We start from the raw sequence: 16,069 nt of genomic DNA on the forward strand, positions 1-16,069 counted from the left end.
TGTGTGTGTGTGTGTGTGTGCACGCACACGCGCATGTTTGTGTAATACAAGAGAACATGAAGAAGGTGAGGTCAGGCGACGTGAGCTAAGAAGTCTTCCTCTACACTTGAAATCTCTCCACATGTGGTTTCTAGTATTAAACGAGCTTAGTAGAAAAGGGTACTTGCTGCCCAGTCCAGTGACCTACCCACATGGTGGAGGAAGAGAAGGAACTCAGCAAGTTCTCTCCAACACCATGTCTTCCCTGCCTCCCGGAATAAATAACACACACGAGAGGACGCTAACATTAAAACTGTGACTAAACGTTTTAAAAATGAATATACATAAATACAGAGAACCTACTGTATGGAGATGGTCAAAAATCACTAGAATAAAAGAATGTAAATTAAAATGAGGTTTTCCCCATATAAGAGTGAGAAAAATTTTTTAAAAAACGCAAAAACTGAAAGCATTTATTTTTTAGCAAGAGTGTAGGGAGTGGACAAATCTATAATCTCTTGCTAAAAATAGAAATTAGACTCTTTAGTTTGGCAACATGAGCCAATTTTAAATGTGTATTTCCTTTCATTCCCACATCCTGAATTAGTGTTTTAGAGAGACTGGTGAACAAATGTCCACATTTACAGCACACACACAGCTACACCGATTAACAAAAAATCAGAATATGGAAGTCTATCAAAAGAGAGGAAGATGATGCATAATACAATACTTATACAGATGTCCAACCATAATTATTCAGTCGTTGAGATGAGAAGGAGCTACTTGAAGCTCCTGATAACATCTATACTACACTGCTTAGTGTGTGTGTGGCTGGGACTGTAAAATTACACAGATAGATGTATATTAAAAAATTACACAGAGAGATGTATATTAGAAAAATAATCAAATTATATAGCATACATACACATACATCAGATCATATGGTTAACTTTGGGTCCTTTATACTTTCTTCATACATTTCCATGTGTGATGATGTTGTTTGCTTCTTTTATGATAGTTTCTGTATTTAAGTTGAGAAACAAGGTGCCAGGTGGTACTGGTGGTGGCTTACGCCTTTAATCCCAGCACTTGGGAGGCACAGGCAAGTGGCTCTTTAAGTTCAAGGCCAGCGTGGGCTACAGAGCGAGTTCAAGGGCAGCCAGGGCTACAGAGAAAACCCTGTCTTGGAAAGTCTTTGAGGGGAAAGGATGACAGAGAACTACTGACAATCACACAGCTAAAACACTGCAGTATAGTCAAACTTTACATGCAAGGAAACAGAGAAGATCATACCAAACGCTTCGTTTTTTCTGAAATAGCTGATTTCTTTTGGGCAATTCCCTCTTGCAGCACTGCCTAAGAGTAAAAAACAATTGTGTTATAACGATTTGAAACACCAAATTTAAACCACTAGCTACTTCCTCATCCAATACAGGTAAGAAGAGGAGGAAGTGGGAGGATCAGACGGTGTCCACCTGTCTTTATTCAGAAAAAGGGCCTGAGAGCCCTTTCCTCAGGCCCAATGGTGAGTCCAGCTTAAGCACAAATGGATGAAGAAAGCCATGGATTGGGGAATCCCAAGCGCCCGGCCCGTCAGTGTGCCTGTGAGGGGATTCTGGAGACAGCTAGCTCATGAGGACTCTGCCCTAAGCAAACCCACTAAAGGACTGTTAGGGTCCGAGAGAAGCCCCCAAGAAAGACCAACAGTCATGAACAAAATTTAGCAAGAGCGTTCTGCTGGGATGGACCGAACCCTCTGAGACAGTGAGCCAAAAAATCAACCTTCCCCTTGTTTAATGTTAGTACTTTAGTAATGATATTGAAAAGCCAAACATACTAGAAAAATAAATAAATAAATAACTGCATAATCTGTCCTAGCACCTTTTTAAACAATAACTACTAACTCACTAGGTGTGTGTGGTATCTACTGAGCAGCACAAAAAATTCAGGCAACTTGGAGTCAGCCGAGACCTGAAAATGATCGTTTTCTCTCATTGATTTGCACGTTTTTTTAAAATCCTGACAAATCCACAAACCCCAGCTTCACAGAAATAAAGGGAAAGTAGCACAAGCTAACACTGAAGGTGGGACTAAGTACCTTGAGCTAGTGCAGGCTGGATGGAGAACACTACTGTCTGTCTTTCCCATACATACAGACATAAAGTGACCCAATGTCCCGTGAGCGTTCACTGCAGTGCCCAGGGGACCACAGCCTCACAGCACAGCTAACCAGAGACTACTCGAGAATTCTACGCATCCAGAATGCACAGAGCACTAGCACACAAACAGGCGCAGCCACACACGGCTTCTTCTGTAACCGAAAGCCATGTTTTCCCGGGCTGTGTACACCCACCGCGCATGTTCAAGGGTCCACACGTACCGTTTTCTGCCTAAACTCATGGTTCAGCAAGTGCTGCAGCTCTTGAATCTCATCCATAAGCTGCCTGAACTCTTCCTGCTCTTCAACTGGAACTGACCTAAATACAACAAAACAGATCAAAAAAAGAGTTTGTGTTTGCTTCAACTGGAAAGGTACAAATAAATCCTGTGTCTTTGATAACTAAGTAAAGGCTCTGAGTCCTTGTTTCTTAGTTATATATTTCAAGATAACCATTTAATACATGACTTTTATCTTCAACTGAAAGAAAAAATAATCAGATGAAAGCCTTCAGCCCCGCATGCACGTACCCATCCACTGTCACACCTACTAGAATGACCACAGCATTCCTCTCTTGTCCAGTGTTGATCTCCCTAACGCGGCCCTGGCTCTTGGCACCATACATTTTCCAGTACGGGACCAGCCACCCTCCTATGCCACCATCCTTTCCATCAGCACCTACATATCTGTGTTGAGTGGTCTGGTATGTCAACTTGACATAAGCTATAAAGTTATCAGAGGAAGGAGCCTCAGCTGAAGAAATGCCTCCTTGAGATCCAGCTCTAAGGCATTTTCTCATTTAATGATCAGTGGAGGAGGGCCCAGCCAATGGTGTGTGGTGCCATCCCTAGGCTGCTGGTCCTGGGTTCTAGAAGGCTGAGCAAGCCACAGAAAGCAAGCCAGTAAACAGCACACCTCCATGGCCTCTGCATCGGCTCCTGCATCCTGCCCTGTTAGAGTTCCAGTCCTGACCTCCTTCAGTGGTGAACAGCAGTACTGAAGTATAAGTCAAATAAACCCTTTCTCCTCCCCAACTTGCTCTTTGGTCAATGTGTTTCTTGCAGCAGTAGAAACCCAAAGGAAGACACTATCCAAAGTCTCTTCCACACAAAGGTCCAAGTTTACTTTAGACTATCTAAGACATTAGCCATTTATTTTGATTCGCCTTGGCCTGTGTTTCTACACAGCTAAGGTTTGTTTATCCTCTTGGTCTGTAAGAACTCTTCAGGCACTAACTAGGGCACAACATGAGCTCTGTCACCACCTTAGCGGGGCTTTGCATCATCTGCTGCAGACAGTCTCTCCCAGCTGTCATTGTTCTTATGATTTAGTTTGTGATTTTTTTATCGAGCTAAATTGTAATGCATGTCTCTCACTCTCAGTCTCTTAGTTTACTGTTGTCTATAAAGACAATTTTACCAGAGACCTTAAACAGACTACCTCAAAGGCATCAACAGACTAGAATCAAAGAAACCAAATCTACCTGCTCTCAATCAGTGCAGACAGCCACAGAGCACTTAACCTTACAATAGCAAAGATCAGTACACACTCAGGAGGAACTCTACTTCAAATTTTCATCTTTTTTAAAGCGAGCAACAGAGCTAAGCTGAGACTCCCGCTGTAGCTCCTGGGTGGAGAGTGAACAATCCCTCCACACAGGACAAGGCAGGACAGAGCTTTGCTGTGCCATCACAGCAGGTGGGGCAGGTGGACAAGGTACTAATGAGAAAGAAACAGAGATCTGTGTTCAGAAACAGGGACTGAAATGCCCTCCTTCCATTCCTCAGGAAGACAGTGAGACTTGGTTGGTGTGGACAGGGGCGCTGAAATCAACGACCCACCACTTGATCTGTCCCTGGCAACTGCCATCATCCTATTTGTAAAGCCCCCACTTACTCGAGTTTCTCCACTTTCATCGATGCTTCCTGGTGCGCACTCCTTAACTGCTGCATTTTGTCTGCAGAGGATTTCTGTGAATGCAATTTAACCTCATATTAGCATGTTTTAACAGACAAGACTGTATAAAAAAAAAAAAGAAAGAAAACTACAAAAACTGCAAATGATTTATTCACCATCAAAAAAAAAAAAAAAAAAATTTAGGGCCAGGCCCCTAAGAGCATTTGGTTAGCAACCATAAGAGCTTGAGTGAGGATTCTCAAAACCTACATAAAGGCTGGGCACGGTGCATGTGCCTGTAACCCTAGCACTAATGGACAAGCACTGGTGAATCTTGAGAGCCCTTGAGTCAGCCAGACTAGCCCAAATGACAAGCTTCTGGCCCACAGAGAGACCTTTTGACAGAGCAATAAGGTAGAGAGGCTAGTAGTATGACTGAGAAAGACACTTAATGTCCTGCTCTGGCCTCCACCCAATGGGCATGTACCCACACACTCAAGAGCAAGTACTACACACATACACCCAATACACAAAATAACAACAATAAGTTTAAGTGGGTAGGCATTTATGACAAATGAGTTGAGAACAGTTTTTCTCTCCTTTTCAAATTGCTGGGGCATGCCCATGCTAGGGATAACCTCTGAGCAGTATTCCCAAGAATTTCTTTACCTAACACAAATGTTGCTAGACACATTCTCAACATGGCTAGACATGTGTTAGATGATGATAATTTTCAAGAAAAGCATCTTTTTGGTCCTAAGCATATGTCTATCTCTTTGAGCCACAGTCATGAATGAAAAGCTATGAAACAACTAACTAAAGCAGTGAATGTAACAGAAACAGAGACCACGATACCCATCCCAACACAGGCAATGCCAGGAAGGGCAGTCATTCAGGTTCCTTAAAAATGAAATGTCTGTGTTGTGTGTCTTTAAAAAATAAGAGTGAACGGGCAAACAAAAGTGTGTGAGTGTATGTGCAATCGAGTGTATGCATGCTTTGGAGAGTCTTCAGATTCAGGAATGTAAGCTTACCTTGACTTGAACTAAGAAGTTTTTATCCAGTTTCATGTAGCTGAATCTCAAATCTAAGTGTTTTATGTTACCCTGGTACTAAGAGTCCAGCACTTGCACACTACAAGCAATGGGAATGAATCCCCCAATAATAGTCCATAATCTTCACAAAGGATATCAGTTGTGCAATGAAAAAAACACCCGTCTGTTAAAGTGATGGTGTTGAAGGCTAGGCAGGAAGACTAAAATAGACAGTCCAACTTGGCCTTGCTTAAAAAGCAAACGTATTTCAAATATCTCAGTTATTTGAAGAACACTATGCATCTTCGCAAACGTCAAGAAAAAAAACAATTTTTTAACATAGGGAGTAATGTCTCAACTACAACATTAAAGTAAAACTCTATCTTCTTTGTTATCAAGAATATATCATTTCAAAATATCATCCCAAAGCTAAACTTTGTATAAATATAAAACCAAATTTAATTCTAACAATGATCCAAGAACTGGACCTGTGACAAAATTTCAAAGCAGATTAATAATTCAAACATGAGATTGCTGATCTGATGTGTACATATCTAACAAACATACTTAAATCTTACATTTTCCAAAAGAAATTCTGCATACGTCTCCTGGCATGCTTCTCTGAAGTGAATAAAGTTGATAATGGCACTCAAAAACCGCATTGTCCGTTTGCCTTCTAAAATAGAAAACAACACTCTAATCCGTTGAAACAACAGAACGCAAAAACGTATCATTTTTCACCATATGACTTGGCTCACAGCATGTAAAACTTAGCCTTTAATGAGGTGCAAAACATCTGTTTTAACTTAGACTGCAATTACCTTTGTGTTTACAAAGGAGGAGAGCATTTGCCCTTAACAGAGAATGCATGGGTCTTATAGAGGCAAGAAGATAAGGTTTGGGAGTTGGAGAGGCCAGAGCAACTAGAATTGGTGAGACTAAGAACTTCAGGACAGAGGCTGTGGAGAGTTAAAGGGTTCTGGAGGTCCTTAAAGAAGCTGGTTCTAATCAACCAGTATGTGGACACAAGAAACAACTAGGCTAAAAGAAGAACCAGAAATAAAGTGATAAACGAAAGCATCAGTATGGCATAAGATGGCATACAATTTGTAACCTAAAAAAACCCAAAAAGCAAAACCAGAAATATAATCAATCTATAAAAAGAAAAAAAAATAACAAAATACCTTGAAACTGCGCCAATGACAAATACAGCAAAAATGGGTCACGAAAATGTCTCATTTGTTCAAGAACAAAGTCTTATGAAGAAGATAAGAGACCGTTCCTAAACATACCCAACTCCAAATCTAAGACATGAAACAGAAGGTATCTGAACTAAGAATTGTGCCGGAACGGATTAGCAAAGCACGTTAGTTTGACCTAGAGATGAAAGTTAGTGGAGCAGAAGACATGGCCATAGAAGCTCCTGAGATGAAGGCCACAGGAGAGCAGCCGCCGCCACCTATGAGCAGAGGCAGGACAGACAGCATCCCACGTCTGTGATGAAATTCCACAGAAAGGAAGAACAAAAGCTACTTTTCGCCTAACAGGAGAGTAAGGTCCAAATCTTATGAAAACTATAAACAGTGAATAAGTCTAAACTGGAAATCAAAACAACAAAAATTCCCCAGAACCCCACAATACATTCAAGTAGCTAAGTAGTAATAAAGTTGAAAAGCAAAGACAAGAAAATAAAACAGACACATTAAATGGAATAAAGATAAGAGTGGATTTGCTTATCAGGAACAAGGGAATCCAGAATATAATGCAGCAATAAATCTTTTTCTTTCCTGTATCTTCAAAAGTTTGTTATTGGTCTTCTCTGTAAATACTGTCTTCAACAGCATCAGCATGCCTTTAAAGCACTGGAAACACTATCAACTTAGAATTCAATAACTAAGAAAATTAGCTTTTAAAACTGAAGGTGAAGCAGGCATGTCAGGACAAGCCAGGAATCCAACACTCATGGTACCTAGACCAGAGGATTTTAATTTCTAGGCTATATAGTAAGACATTGTCTATATAAACAACAAAACAAGGAGCCCAACAGATGGCTCAGGAGCCAAGGACACTTGCTGCTCTTGCAGAGGACCTAAGTTTGGCTCCCAGTATACCCATATGCTACTCACAACCACGTGTAATCCCAGCTCCAGGGATCCAACAACTTCTGGCCTCCACAGGCACTAGGCATGTACTTGGTACACATCATACATAAAGGCAAAACACACACCAATACACATAAATAAATCTTTTAAAAGCTATTTTTTAAAAATCCAGTTGCCAAAATGAGACAAGAAATGGAGAATATGGAAATACATAAATATTATAAGGAAGAAAAAAAGATTAAAGGTAAATTTAAGCCTGATCATATTTATTATATAATAAATTTATTATAATTTGTTATTACATTAAATACAAATGAGCTAAATACTCCAATTAAAAGGCAGTGAGGATGAAAAGAATAAACTCACAAAAGATTTCAATATCTGTCTTAATCATTCAACACAACAACTGAAAGAAAATCTGAAAGAACATTAAAACCAACTGGTCCAAACTCGTGGATTGCTCTACCCAGTGAGGAAATGCAAATGCGTGCTGTGCAACAAACACTGCAGGCCATGTGGATGCACATGCAGGTCCCCAGACTTGGAACCTGTGCATGCTATTAAAGTAATACATCATAGGACTTCCAGGACACTGGCAGATTATGACACTGTGTCCTCCTGGTATGACGTGCTGCAGTGAGTAACAAGAGTCAGGATAACAAAGACTAGATTACGACAGGCGGATCTCTGTGAGTTCGAGGCCAGCCTGGTCTACAGAGTGAGTTCCAGTATAGGCTCCAAAACTATACAGAGAAACCCTGTCTTGAACAAAAAAAGAAAAAGAAAAAAGGGGAACTGTGGTGGTATTTTACTTGTACTGAAATGTGATTTTAATTGTATGTTAATAAATAAAGTTGTCTGGGGGTCAGAGCTATTAGAGTCATAGCAAGTGCATGGCGGCGGTGGCGCACGCCTTTAAGGACCTGGAGGGCGGTACATTCAGGCAGTGACGAGGCAGTCACATGTTTGGGTTTACAACCAATGAGAAGGCAGAACAGGAAGACTTTAAAGACAGACACACAGGAAGTAGGTCTTTTTCGGAGAGCTCTCTTGGCTGGAGAGGATCCCTGAATCAGGAAGGGTGAGGCTCTTAGCTCTGACCTCTTGGCTTTCTTCTCTGAATTGGCTCTGTGTTTCTTATTTTATAAGACCGTTGATTACATCTACATTTGGCGCCCAACGTGACAAGAATCCATTAAAAACCGCTTAACTTGGCTTGGCGGCAGGTCCGGTCTCCCGCCAGGGCGGCCGGCAGGTCTGGTCTCCCGCCAGGGCGGCCGGCAGGTCCTGTTTTCCGCCAGGGCAGCCGGCTCCCTAGCCCGGGCCCAGGTCGGCTTGGCCTCAGGCCGGACTAACTTTGAGCTACTTGCTTAAAGCCGGTGCTACAGACAATTCAGGCCTGCCCTGCCGAACAGGGCCCCTGCCTGTAAAGCCAACACACGTGGTTGGAGCTTAAGGTAGCCAGAGCCAAGGCTTGACTAGGCTCAAGCGGGAACACGTGGCTGGATTCAAGTTCTTAGGCAGAACTTGTGGCTACGGTTCTTGCGTGTTTTCTCTCTCTCTCTCTCTCTCTCTCTCTCTCTCTCTCTCTCTCTGGATTCACACCTCGGACACTAGGAGGCTGTTTTGAAATTCCCTTGGATTGGTACTGTTCTACGAGGACTTGGTAAGTCATTTAACATATCGAATATTTTAAAGGACACTATTTAAAAGAGAAATTTTTTCCACATTTAAAAAAAATGGGTTTTCTGTGTTCATTGGAAGAAAATTGGGCTTTGTTTGCAATTTTAGACAGTCTGACGATGGAACAGCTATATGAGAAGATTAATGTTGACCGAATTATGCTTTTTATTACTATGCTTATTCTCATTTTACAATTTAAAAAGATAATCAATTTAAGTGCCAGGATGACAGCTTTAGAAAAACTTGATAAACCTGTAAAAACTCAGACAGAAGAAACTAACAGTGAAGTTGCTTCAAGATTGGATCATAGGGTTACAGAAAGAAAGCCTGTGTTCACACAGTCACCCTTAGTTTGTCCAGTAACCATACAGCAGTTGCCTGATCAAATGACTACACAAAATATTTGGGCTCCAATTGAAATGTTAGATTTACGAAGGTTTAAGGAGGCAATAGTATCTTATGGCATGCATTCCCCGTATGTAAAGCAAATGTTAAACTCTTGGTCAACATATAATAGGATTGTACCACAGGATTGGCGGGAGCTGGCACAAGCTGTTCTTGAACCCAGTCAAAGGTTTCAGTGGCTAACTTGGTTCAAGGATGAAGCTAAAAACATAGAAAAACAGTGGAGGGATAAAGGAATACAAGTCTGCCAGGATCAGCTTATTGGAGAAGGTCAATATGCTTCAGCACAAGCACAATGATTATATGATGTCCAAACCCTAATTTTATGTCGAACAGCAGCCTTGAATGCATGGGACAGAGTTGAGGAACCAGGAAAAAAAACTGAGTCATTTACAAAGGTTGTACAAGGCCCAAAAGAATCTTTCACAGATTTTTTTACAAAGACTGGCTTCAGCAGTAAAGAGAATGGTCCCGGATTCAGAAGCTAGTAAGATAATAATTGAAACTTTGGCCTTTGAGAATGCGAATGCCGCATGCAAAACAATAATCAGGCCATTAAAGGCAAGATCTGCACCTTTGGAAGATTGGATTAGAGACACGGTTAATGTTGAAGCTCATGAGCATGATGATACGTGGGTAGGAGAAGCAATTTCAAGAGGTTTGAGGAATGTTAGATGTTTTGGATGTGGAAAGCAAGGACATTTGAAAAGGGACTGTAAACAGGTCATTCCTAGAAACAATGTTTCTTCAAGGAACAATGGCAACAGACTGCCCCTTCCTTCTGGAGTATGCAGAAGGTGTGGTAAGGGAAAACACTGGACCAACGAATGTAGATCAACAAGGGACAGACAGGGTAATCCTTTGCCTCAGTCTTCGGGAAACTCCCAGAGGGGCCTCATGCAGGCCCCAATAGCAAATCCAGTTCAAACCTTTCCTGCAGTCGTAGAGGAAACTCCTACTCAGAGCAATTAAATAACCAAATGCCTATTGGAATAAGTCATGCTGGTCAGGATGATGAAACAGAGAGAATAGAAAATTCAGGAGAAAACATAAAGAAAATTTTTTGGCAAACTTCTATTAATGAACAAAGACCAAAATTATCCATAAAAATAAATGGTGTTTTGTTGTCTGGTCTGGTAGACACAGGTGCGGACGTTACCATAATTGCACCGGAATTTTGGCATCCAACTTGGCCTCTTCAGGAGGTAAACATTCAACTGTTAGGAATTGGGACATTATCTCAGGTGAAACAGAGTGCAAGATGGCTCGAATGTATAGGTCCAGAAGGACAGAGAGGAAAATTAAAACCATATGTGGCTAACATAGCTATGAACCTGTGGGGTCGAGACTTGTTACAACAATGGAATACTCAGATTAACATCCCTCCAATCTCAGAAACAAATCATAAACTAGCACATGTTTCTGAGAGAAATATTAGAAGGCATTATTCTGAGTGGTCACCAGCCATCCATATTATACAGGAACAGGGCACAACAACTGATGATCTTCCAAAGACATCAACAGCTCTACCTTTAAAATGGTTAACAGACAAGCCTGTATGGGTCCAGCAATGGCCTTTAACAACAGAGAAACTCCAGGCTTTAGAAGAGCTGGTAGAAGAACAGTTAAATGCTCAGCATATTGAAGAATCAACCAGCCCTTGGAATTCTCCTGTATTTGTTATTAAGAAGAAATCTGGTAAATGGAGAATGGTAACAGACCTTAGAGCAATTAACAAAGTAATTCAGCCAATGGGCTCTCTACAATCTGGAATTCCTTTGCCTACTCTGTTACCAAAAGGATGGCCTCTCATAGTTATTGATTTAAAAGACTGTTTCTTTTCAATACCCTTACAAGAAAAAGACAGAGAAAGATTTGCTTTCACAGTGCCTACTTACAATAATTCTCAACCGGTTAAAAGATTTCAATGGAGAGTCCTCCCACAGGGAATGTTGAACAGCCCAACTCTGTGCCAATATTTTGTACAACAACCATTGGAAGTGATACGTAAAAAATTTCCTAAATCTATAATTTATCATTACATGGATGATATTTTACTAGCTGACTCAAATGCAGATACTTTAGAAAGAATGTTTGAAGAAGTAAAGAAAATTTTGCCTTGCTGGGGATTACAAATTGCTCCTGAAAAGATACAAAGAGGAGATTCTATTAATTACTTAGGATATAAAATAGAGCTACAAAAAATTAGACCCCAAAAGGTGCAAATTAGGAGAGATCGACTACAGACTCTTAATGACTTTCAAAGATTATTTGGAGATATTTCTCATCTAAGAACTATTATTGGGGTAAAAAATGATGAACTGCATAATTTGTTCAAAACCTTAGAAGGTGACAAGGACTTAAATAGTCCAAGAGAATTATCACCTGAAGCTGAGAAAGAATTGGCCTTGGTAGAAAAGAAAGTACATGAAGGACACGTGGATCGTATTGATCCAAAGCTGGATTGCATTTTGGTTATTTTACCTTCTAGACATTCTCCTACAGGAATATTAATGCAGAGGGAAGATATTATATTAGAATGGATATTTTTACCAAATAAACCAAATAAAAAATTAAAAACTTATGTGGAAAAAATCTCTGACTTGATTTGGAAAGGAAAATTGAGACTTCGTCAATTAGCAGGAATAGACCCAGCAGAAATTGTCGTACCTTTAACTAAGGAGGATATTGAAAAATTATGGACAGAAAGTGAACCTTGGCAAAGAGCTTGCAGTAATTTTTTGGGAGAAATTAACAGCAAATATCCCAAAAGCGATAGAATTGATCTTATAAAGAGAGCTGATTGGATCTTGCCTCGAATTGTACGGGAAAAACCCATATCTGGAGTTCGTACATTTTATACAGATGCCAACAAGCAAGGAAAGGCAGGTTACAAATCAGAAAATTTAAGTAAAGTGGTTCAAAGTCCTTATAATTCAGTTCAAAAATCAGAATTGTATGCTATTCTGTTGGTATTAATGGATTTTTCAGAACCTCTCAACATAGTAACTGACTCTCAGTATGCTGAAAGAGTAGTATTACATATTGAAACTGCAGAATTTATCCCTGATGCTTCAGAATTAACTTCACTATTTATTCAATTACAAGATACAATCAGGAAAAGGAGTCATCCTTTATATATAACTCACATTCGATCCCATACTGGTCTGCCAGGCCCTCTAGCACAAGGCAATGATGAGATTGATAAATTATTGATAGGAAATGTGCTGGAGGCCTCAGAATTTCATAAAAAACATCATGTCAATAGTAAAGGTTTAAAAAAGGATTTTTCCATAACCTGGCAACAAGCCAAAGAAATAGTAAAGAAATGTCCTACTTGTTCCTTCTACAATCAAACGCCATTACCAGCTGGATGTAACCCAAAAGGTACTCAAAGGAATGAAATCTGGCAGATGGACGTGTTTCGCTTTGCAGAATTTGGAAAACTGAAATATGTACACCACACTATCGATACTTATTCAGGATTTCAGTGGGCAACTGCTTTGAGTTCTGAAAAAGCTGATTCTGTAATCACTCATTTGCTCGAAGTTATGGCCATCATGGGTATACCTGCACAAATCAAAACTGATAATGCTCCATCATATGTCTCTGTTAAAATGAAACAGTTTTTTGGTTATTACAATATAAAGCATATTACAGGCATACCACATAATCCTACAGGTCAAGCAGTTATAGGAAGATCAAACAGAACTCTAAAGGATATGCTAAATAAACAGAAAGGGGTAACAAAAACCCCCAGAAACAGACTGCATAATGCTCTATTAACTTTGAATTTTCTTTATAGTTGAAGGTTAGTTAGTTATAGTTGAAGATTAATTAGGATAGAAAGTGAATTAGATACATTTTGGACTTAACAAAATAGGATAGATAATGAAATTATTTTCTCTGAATTTGTCAAATACAAATGGACTAGACATTGTTTAGACATTTATTACTTGTATATATTGTATATAGTCATTGTACTTTTGTATATAGTTTTTCTTTTGTTAGTTATAACCTTTTTCTTTTTTTTCCTTTTTATTAAAATAGAAAAGGGGAAATGTGGTGGTATTTTACTTGTACTGAAATGTGATTTTAATTGTATGTTAATAAATAAAGTTGTCTGGGGGTCAGAGCTATTAGAGTCATAGCAAGTGCATGGCGGCGGTGGCGCACGCCTTTAAGGACCTGGAGGGCGGTACATTCAGGCAGTGACGAGGCAGTCACATGTTTGGGTTTACAACCAATGAGAAGGCAGAACAGGAAGACTTTAAAGACAGACACACAGGAAGTAGGTCTTTTTCGGAGAGCTCTCTTGGCTGGAGAGGATCCCTGAATCAGGAAGGGTGAGGCTCTTAGCTCTGACCTCTTGGCTTTCTTCTCTGAATTGGCTCTGTGTTTCTTATTTTATAAGACCGTTGATTACATCTACAGGGAACTGAACAAAAAGTAAACAGCACGGGGCTCCAGCTGCCCAGCTCACACATCCGAAATAAAGAGCCAGTCTACATGCACATCAACAGATGAGTGAGTGAAGAAAATGTGGCTGCAGGAACTCGTGCCTGACTTCAAGTATACTTGCTGTAAAGACAAACATCTAGATGAATGGTGCCAGGAAACCGGATATCCATACAGAATGACGCCAGAGCCTAGAGAATAGCATCCCAGAAATGGGGTCAATTGATGTCTCACATACATCTTCATTTTTCACAAGCTTTCCACTCATGGCAAAATCTGAGTAGGGATTAGGTAGTTCTCCAGAGGCCTTCCATTAGTCTTTCTCTGCCATCGGCATCAGTGGCATTTTTGTTAGGAATGAGGCATCATTATCACTCCGTACTTAGATGTGCTAGCTGCCATTGTATTGTCTGTGGGTTGTGACTGCAGGATGGCATACACGTACTACCACTGTAGTAACACACAGAAGCTTCGTTGGCCTAAAAAGCTTGTGTTCTAGCTAACTGCTCCTCTTTCTCCACTGAGCCTCACAATCACCCATTTTTTTTCTCTCTTTCTGTCTCCAGTGTTTTGTCTTTTACATGTCATATAGCTATATAGCCTTTTCAGATTGGCTCCTTTTATTGATAATACACACTTACGGTTCCTCCATGTTTTCTCACAGGTTGAGAGCTCATTGCCACTTAGCACTAAATAACATTCCACTGCCTGGATGTAGTTTATTTACTGACCCATTGAAAGACAGGATGGTGTCTGCCAGTTAGAAACTGTGAACAAAGCTGCTACCAGCTTCTCTGTATGTGATTGTATGTCAACGCAGTTTGAATTCCTTTGCGTAGATACCAAGAAGCCCAACTACTGGATCATACGGTAAGAACAAGTTTCATTTTGTTAGAAACTGCCAAAGCGGCCATGCCTCTGTGCACTGCGGTAGCAAAGAACTCAGGAGCCTGCCACCCCGAGTCCTTCTCAACACTTCAGACTGCTGGATTTTGGAGTGTTGTCAGTCTTAATAGGTATGCAGAGTATGTGCATTGATTTTTTTTTTTTATAAAAAGTATCAAAGCAATTTAACAGGGAAAGGGTAATGTTTCTACAAGTAGTGCAAGATTAGTAACACTCACATACAAAAGGGGAAACAGGAACAGTGACTCACACCATATATAACAATCAAAACATTAAACAAGCAAGACAACACCCACCAAGCACTCAGAGGCAAATCTCAGCAACTTCGATTAAGCTAAGATTTCTCAGAACGACATACAAATTTATTCTTTAAAAATCAATTAAAATGTTCAAAACTGAAATTTTGCATAACTATATAACTGAAAAGGCAAATAACAGAGTAGCAGAAAAGACCTGCGTAATCAGCTGATAATTTATTTGAAATCAGCTGATAATTTATCTGAAGTGTCTATAAGATAAATAGACAAGGCGCTGGACGGATGCTCAGAGGTTAAGAGTGCTGCTCTTCCAGATGACTCAGGTTTGATTCCCAGCACCCACATGGCACCTCACAACCACCTGTAAGTCCAGTTCCAAAGATTCTGACACCCTCCTCTGAACTCTGTGGGCAATGTACACATGCAGTACACAGGAATACATGCAAGCAAAATACCCATACACATATTTTTTTAAATTTAAAAAATAGACTAATGATTTGAAAAGAACTTTGTCAAGGATGACATATCACCATAAAGACGACATATCACTGTAAATAAGCGTATGAAAATATGCTCAGTTTTATTAGTCATCAAGGAAAAGTAAACTAAAACCACTACATACCCAGCGAATGGTGAAAATTAAAAACATATACTACTCAAACCACGGGGGATACGGCACAATGGAAACTATTGTATATTGCCAATGGGATGCAGCCACTTTGGAAAAGTTTGGTAACTTCTTAAAAAGCGAGACATGCACTTATCACACAGGCTAGATTTTCTACTCTTCAGTATTTATACAGAGAAATGAAATCACATCCACACACTTATAAATATGAATATTCACAGCTGCTTTGCCAATAATGGCCAAACATTAGAAACAATTCAAATGCCTACTAATTGGTAGATGGATGGACAAACTGCCATACACTTACATGAGAATACTGCAAAGGCAAAAGAAACAAAGGACTAATAAATTCGGTTAATATGCACAAACGTCAAAAGCACTGTTCAAAGAAGCCAGACAGACATGACTGTGCTCTGCTATGACTCCGTCACTTTAAAGCTGATGCAAAGGCAAAGTGAAAGAAACACGTCGGTGCTGTCAGAGAATGGTGGCCACAGGGAACTGACTGCAAATAACAAGACGCTTCTGTGGGCCGTGGAAATGTTATGCACGGTTACAGCAGT

General features: G+C 40.1%; 1 protein-coding gene across 1 annotated transcript in view; it reads right to left on the reverse strand.

Annotated features, from left to right (window-relative positions):
* Nucleotides 1-16,069, reverse strand: part of Nuf2 (NUF2 component of NDC80 kinetochore complex) — a 36,079-nt gene that overhangs the window by 9,951 nt on the left and 10,059 nt on the right. The window contains exons 7-10 of the mRNA XM_052737524.1: nt 5,646-5,743; nt 4,034-4,107; nt 2,360-2,456; nt 1,273-1,335 (exon numbers count right to left, since the gene is read on the reverse strand). Of these exons, the coding sequence (XP_052593484.1) occupies nt 1,273-1,335; nt 2,360-2,456; nt 4,034-4,107; nt 5,646-5,743 (332 nt within the window). The remainder of the gene's footprint in view (nt 1-1,272; nt 1,336-2,359; nt 2,457-4,033; nt 4,108-5,645; nt 5,744-16,069) is intronic.

Source organism: Peromyscus californicus, unplaced genomic scaffold (assembly GCF_007827085.1).
Source record: "Peromyscus californicus insignis strain IS unplaced genomic scaffold, ASM782708v3 Scaffold_14__1_contigs__length_90479793_seg_2, whole genome shotgun sequence".
NCBI classification, from domain to species: domain Eukaryota; kingdom Metazoa; phylum Chordata; class Mammalia; order Rodentia; family Cricetidae; genus Peromyscus; species Peromyscus californicus.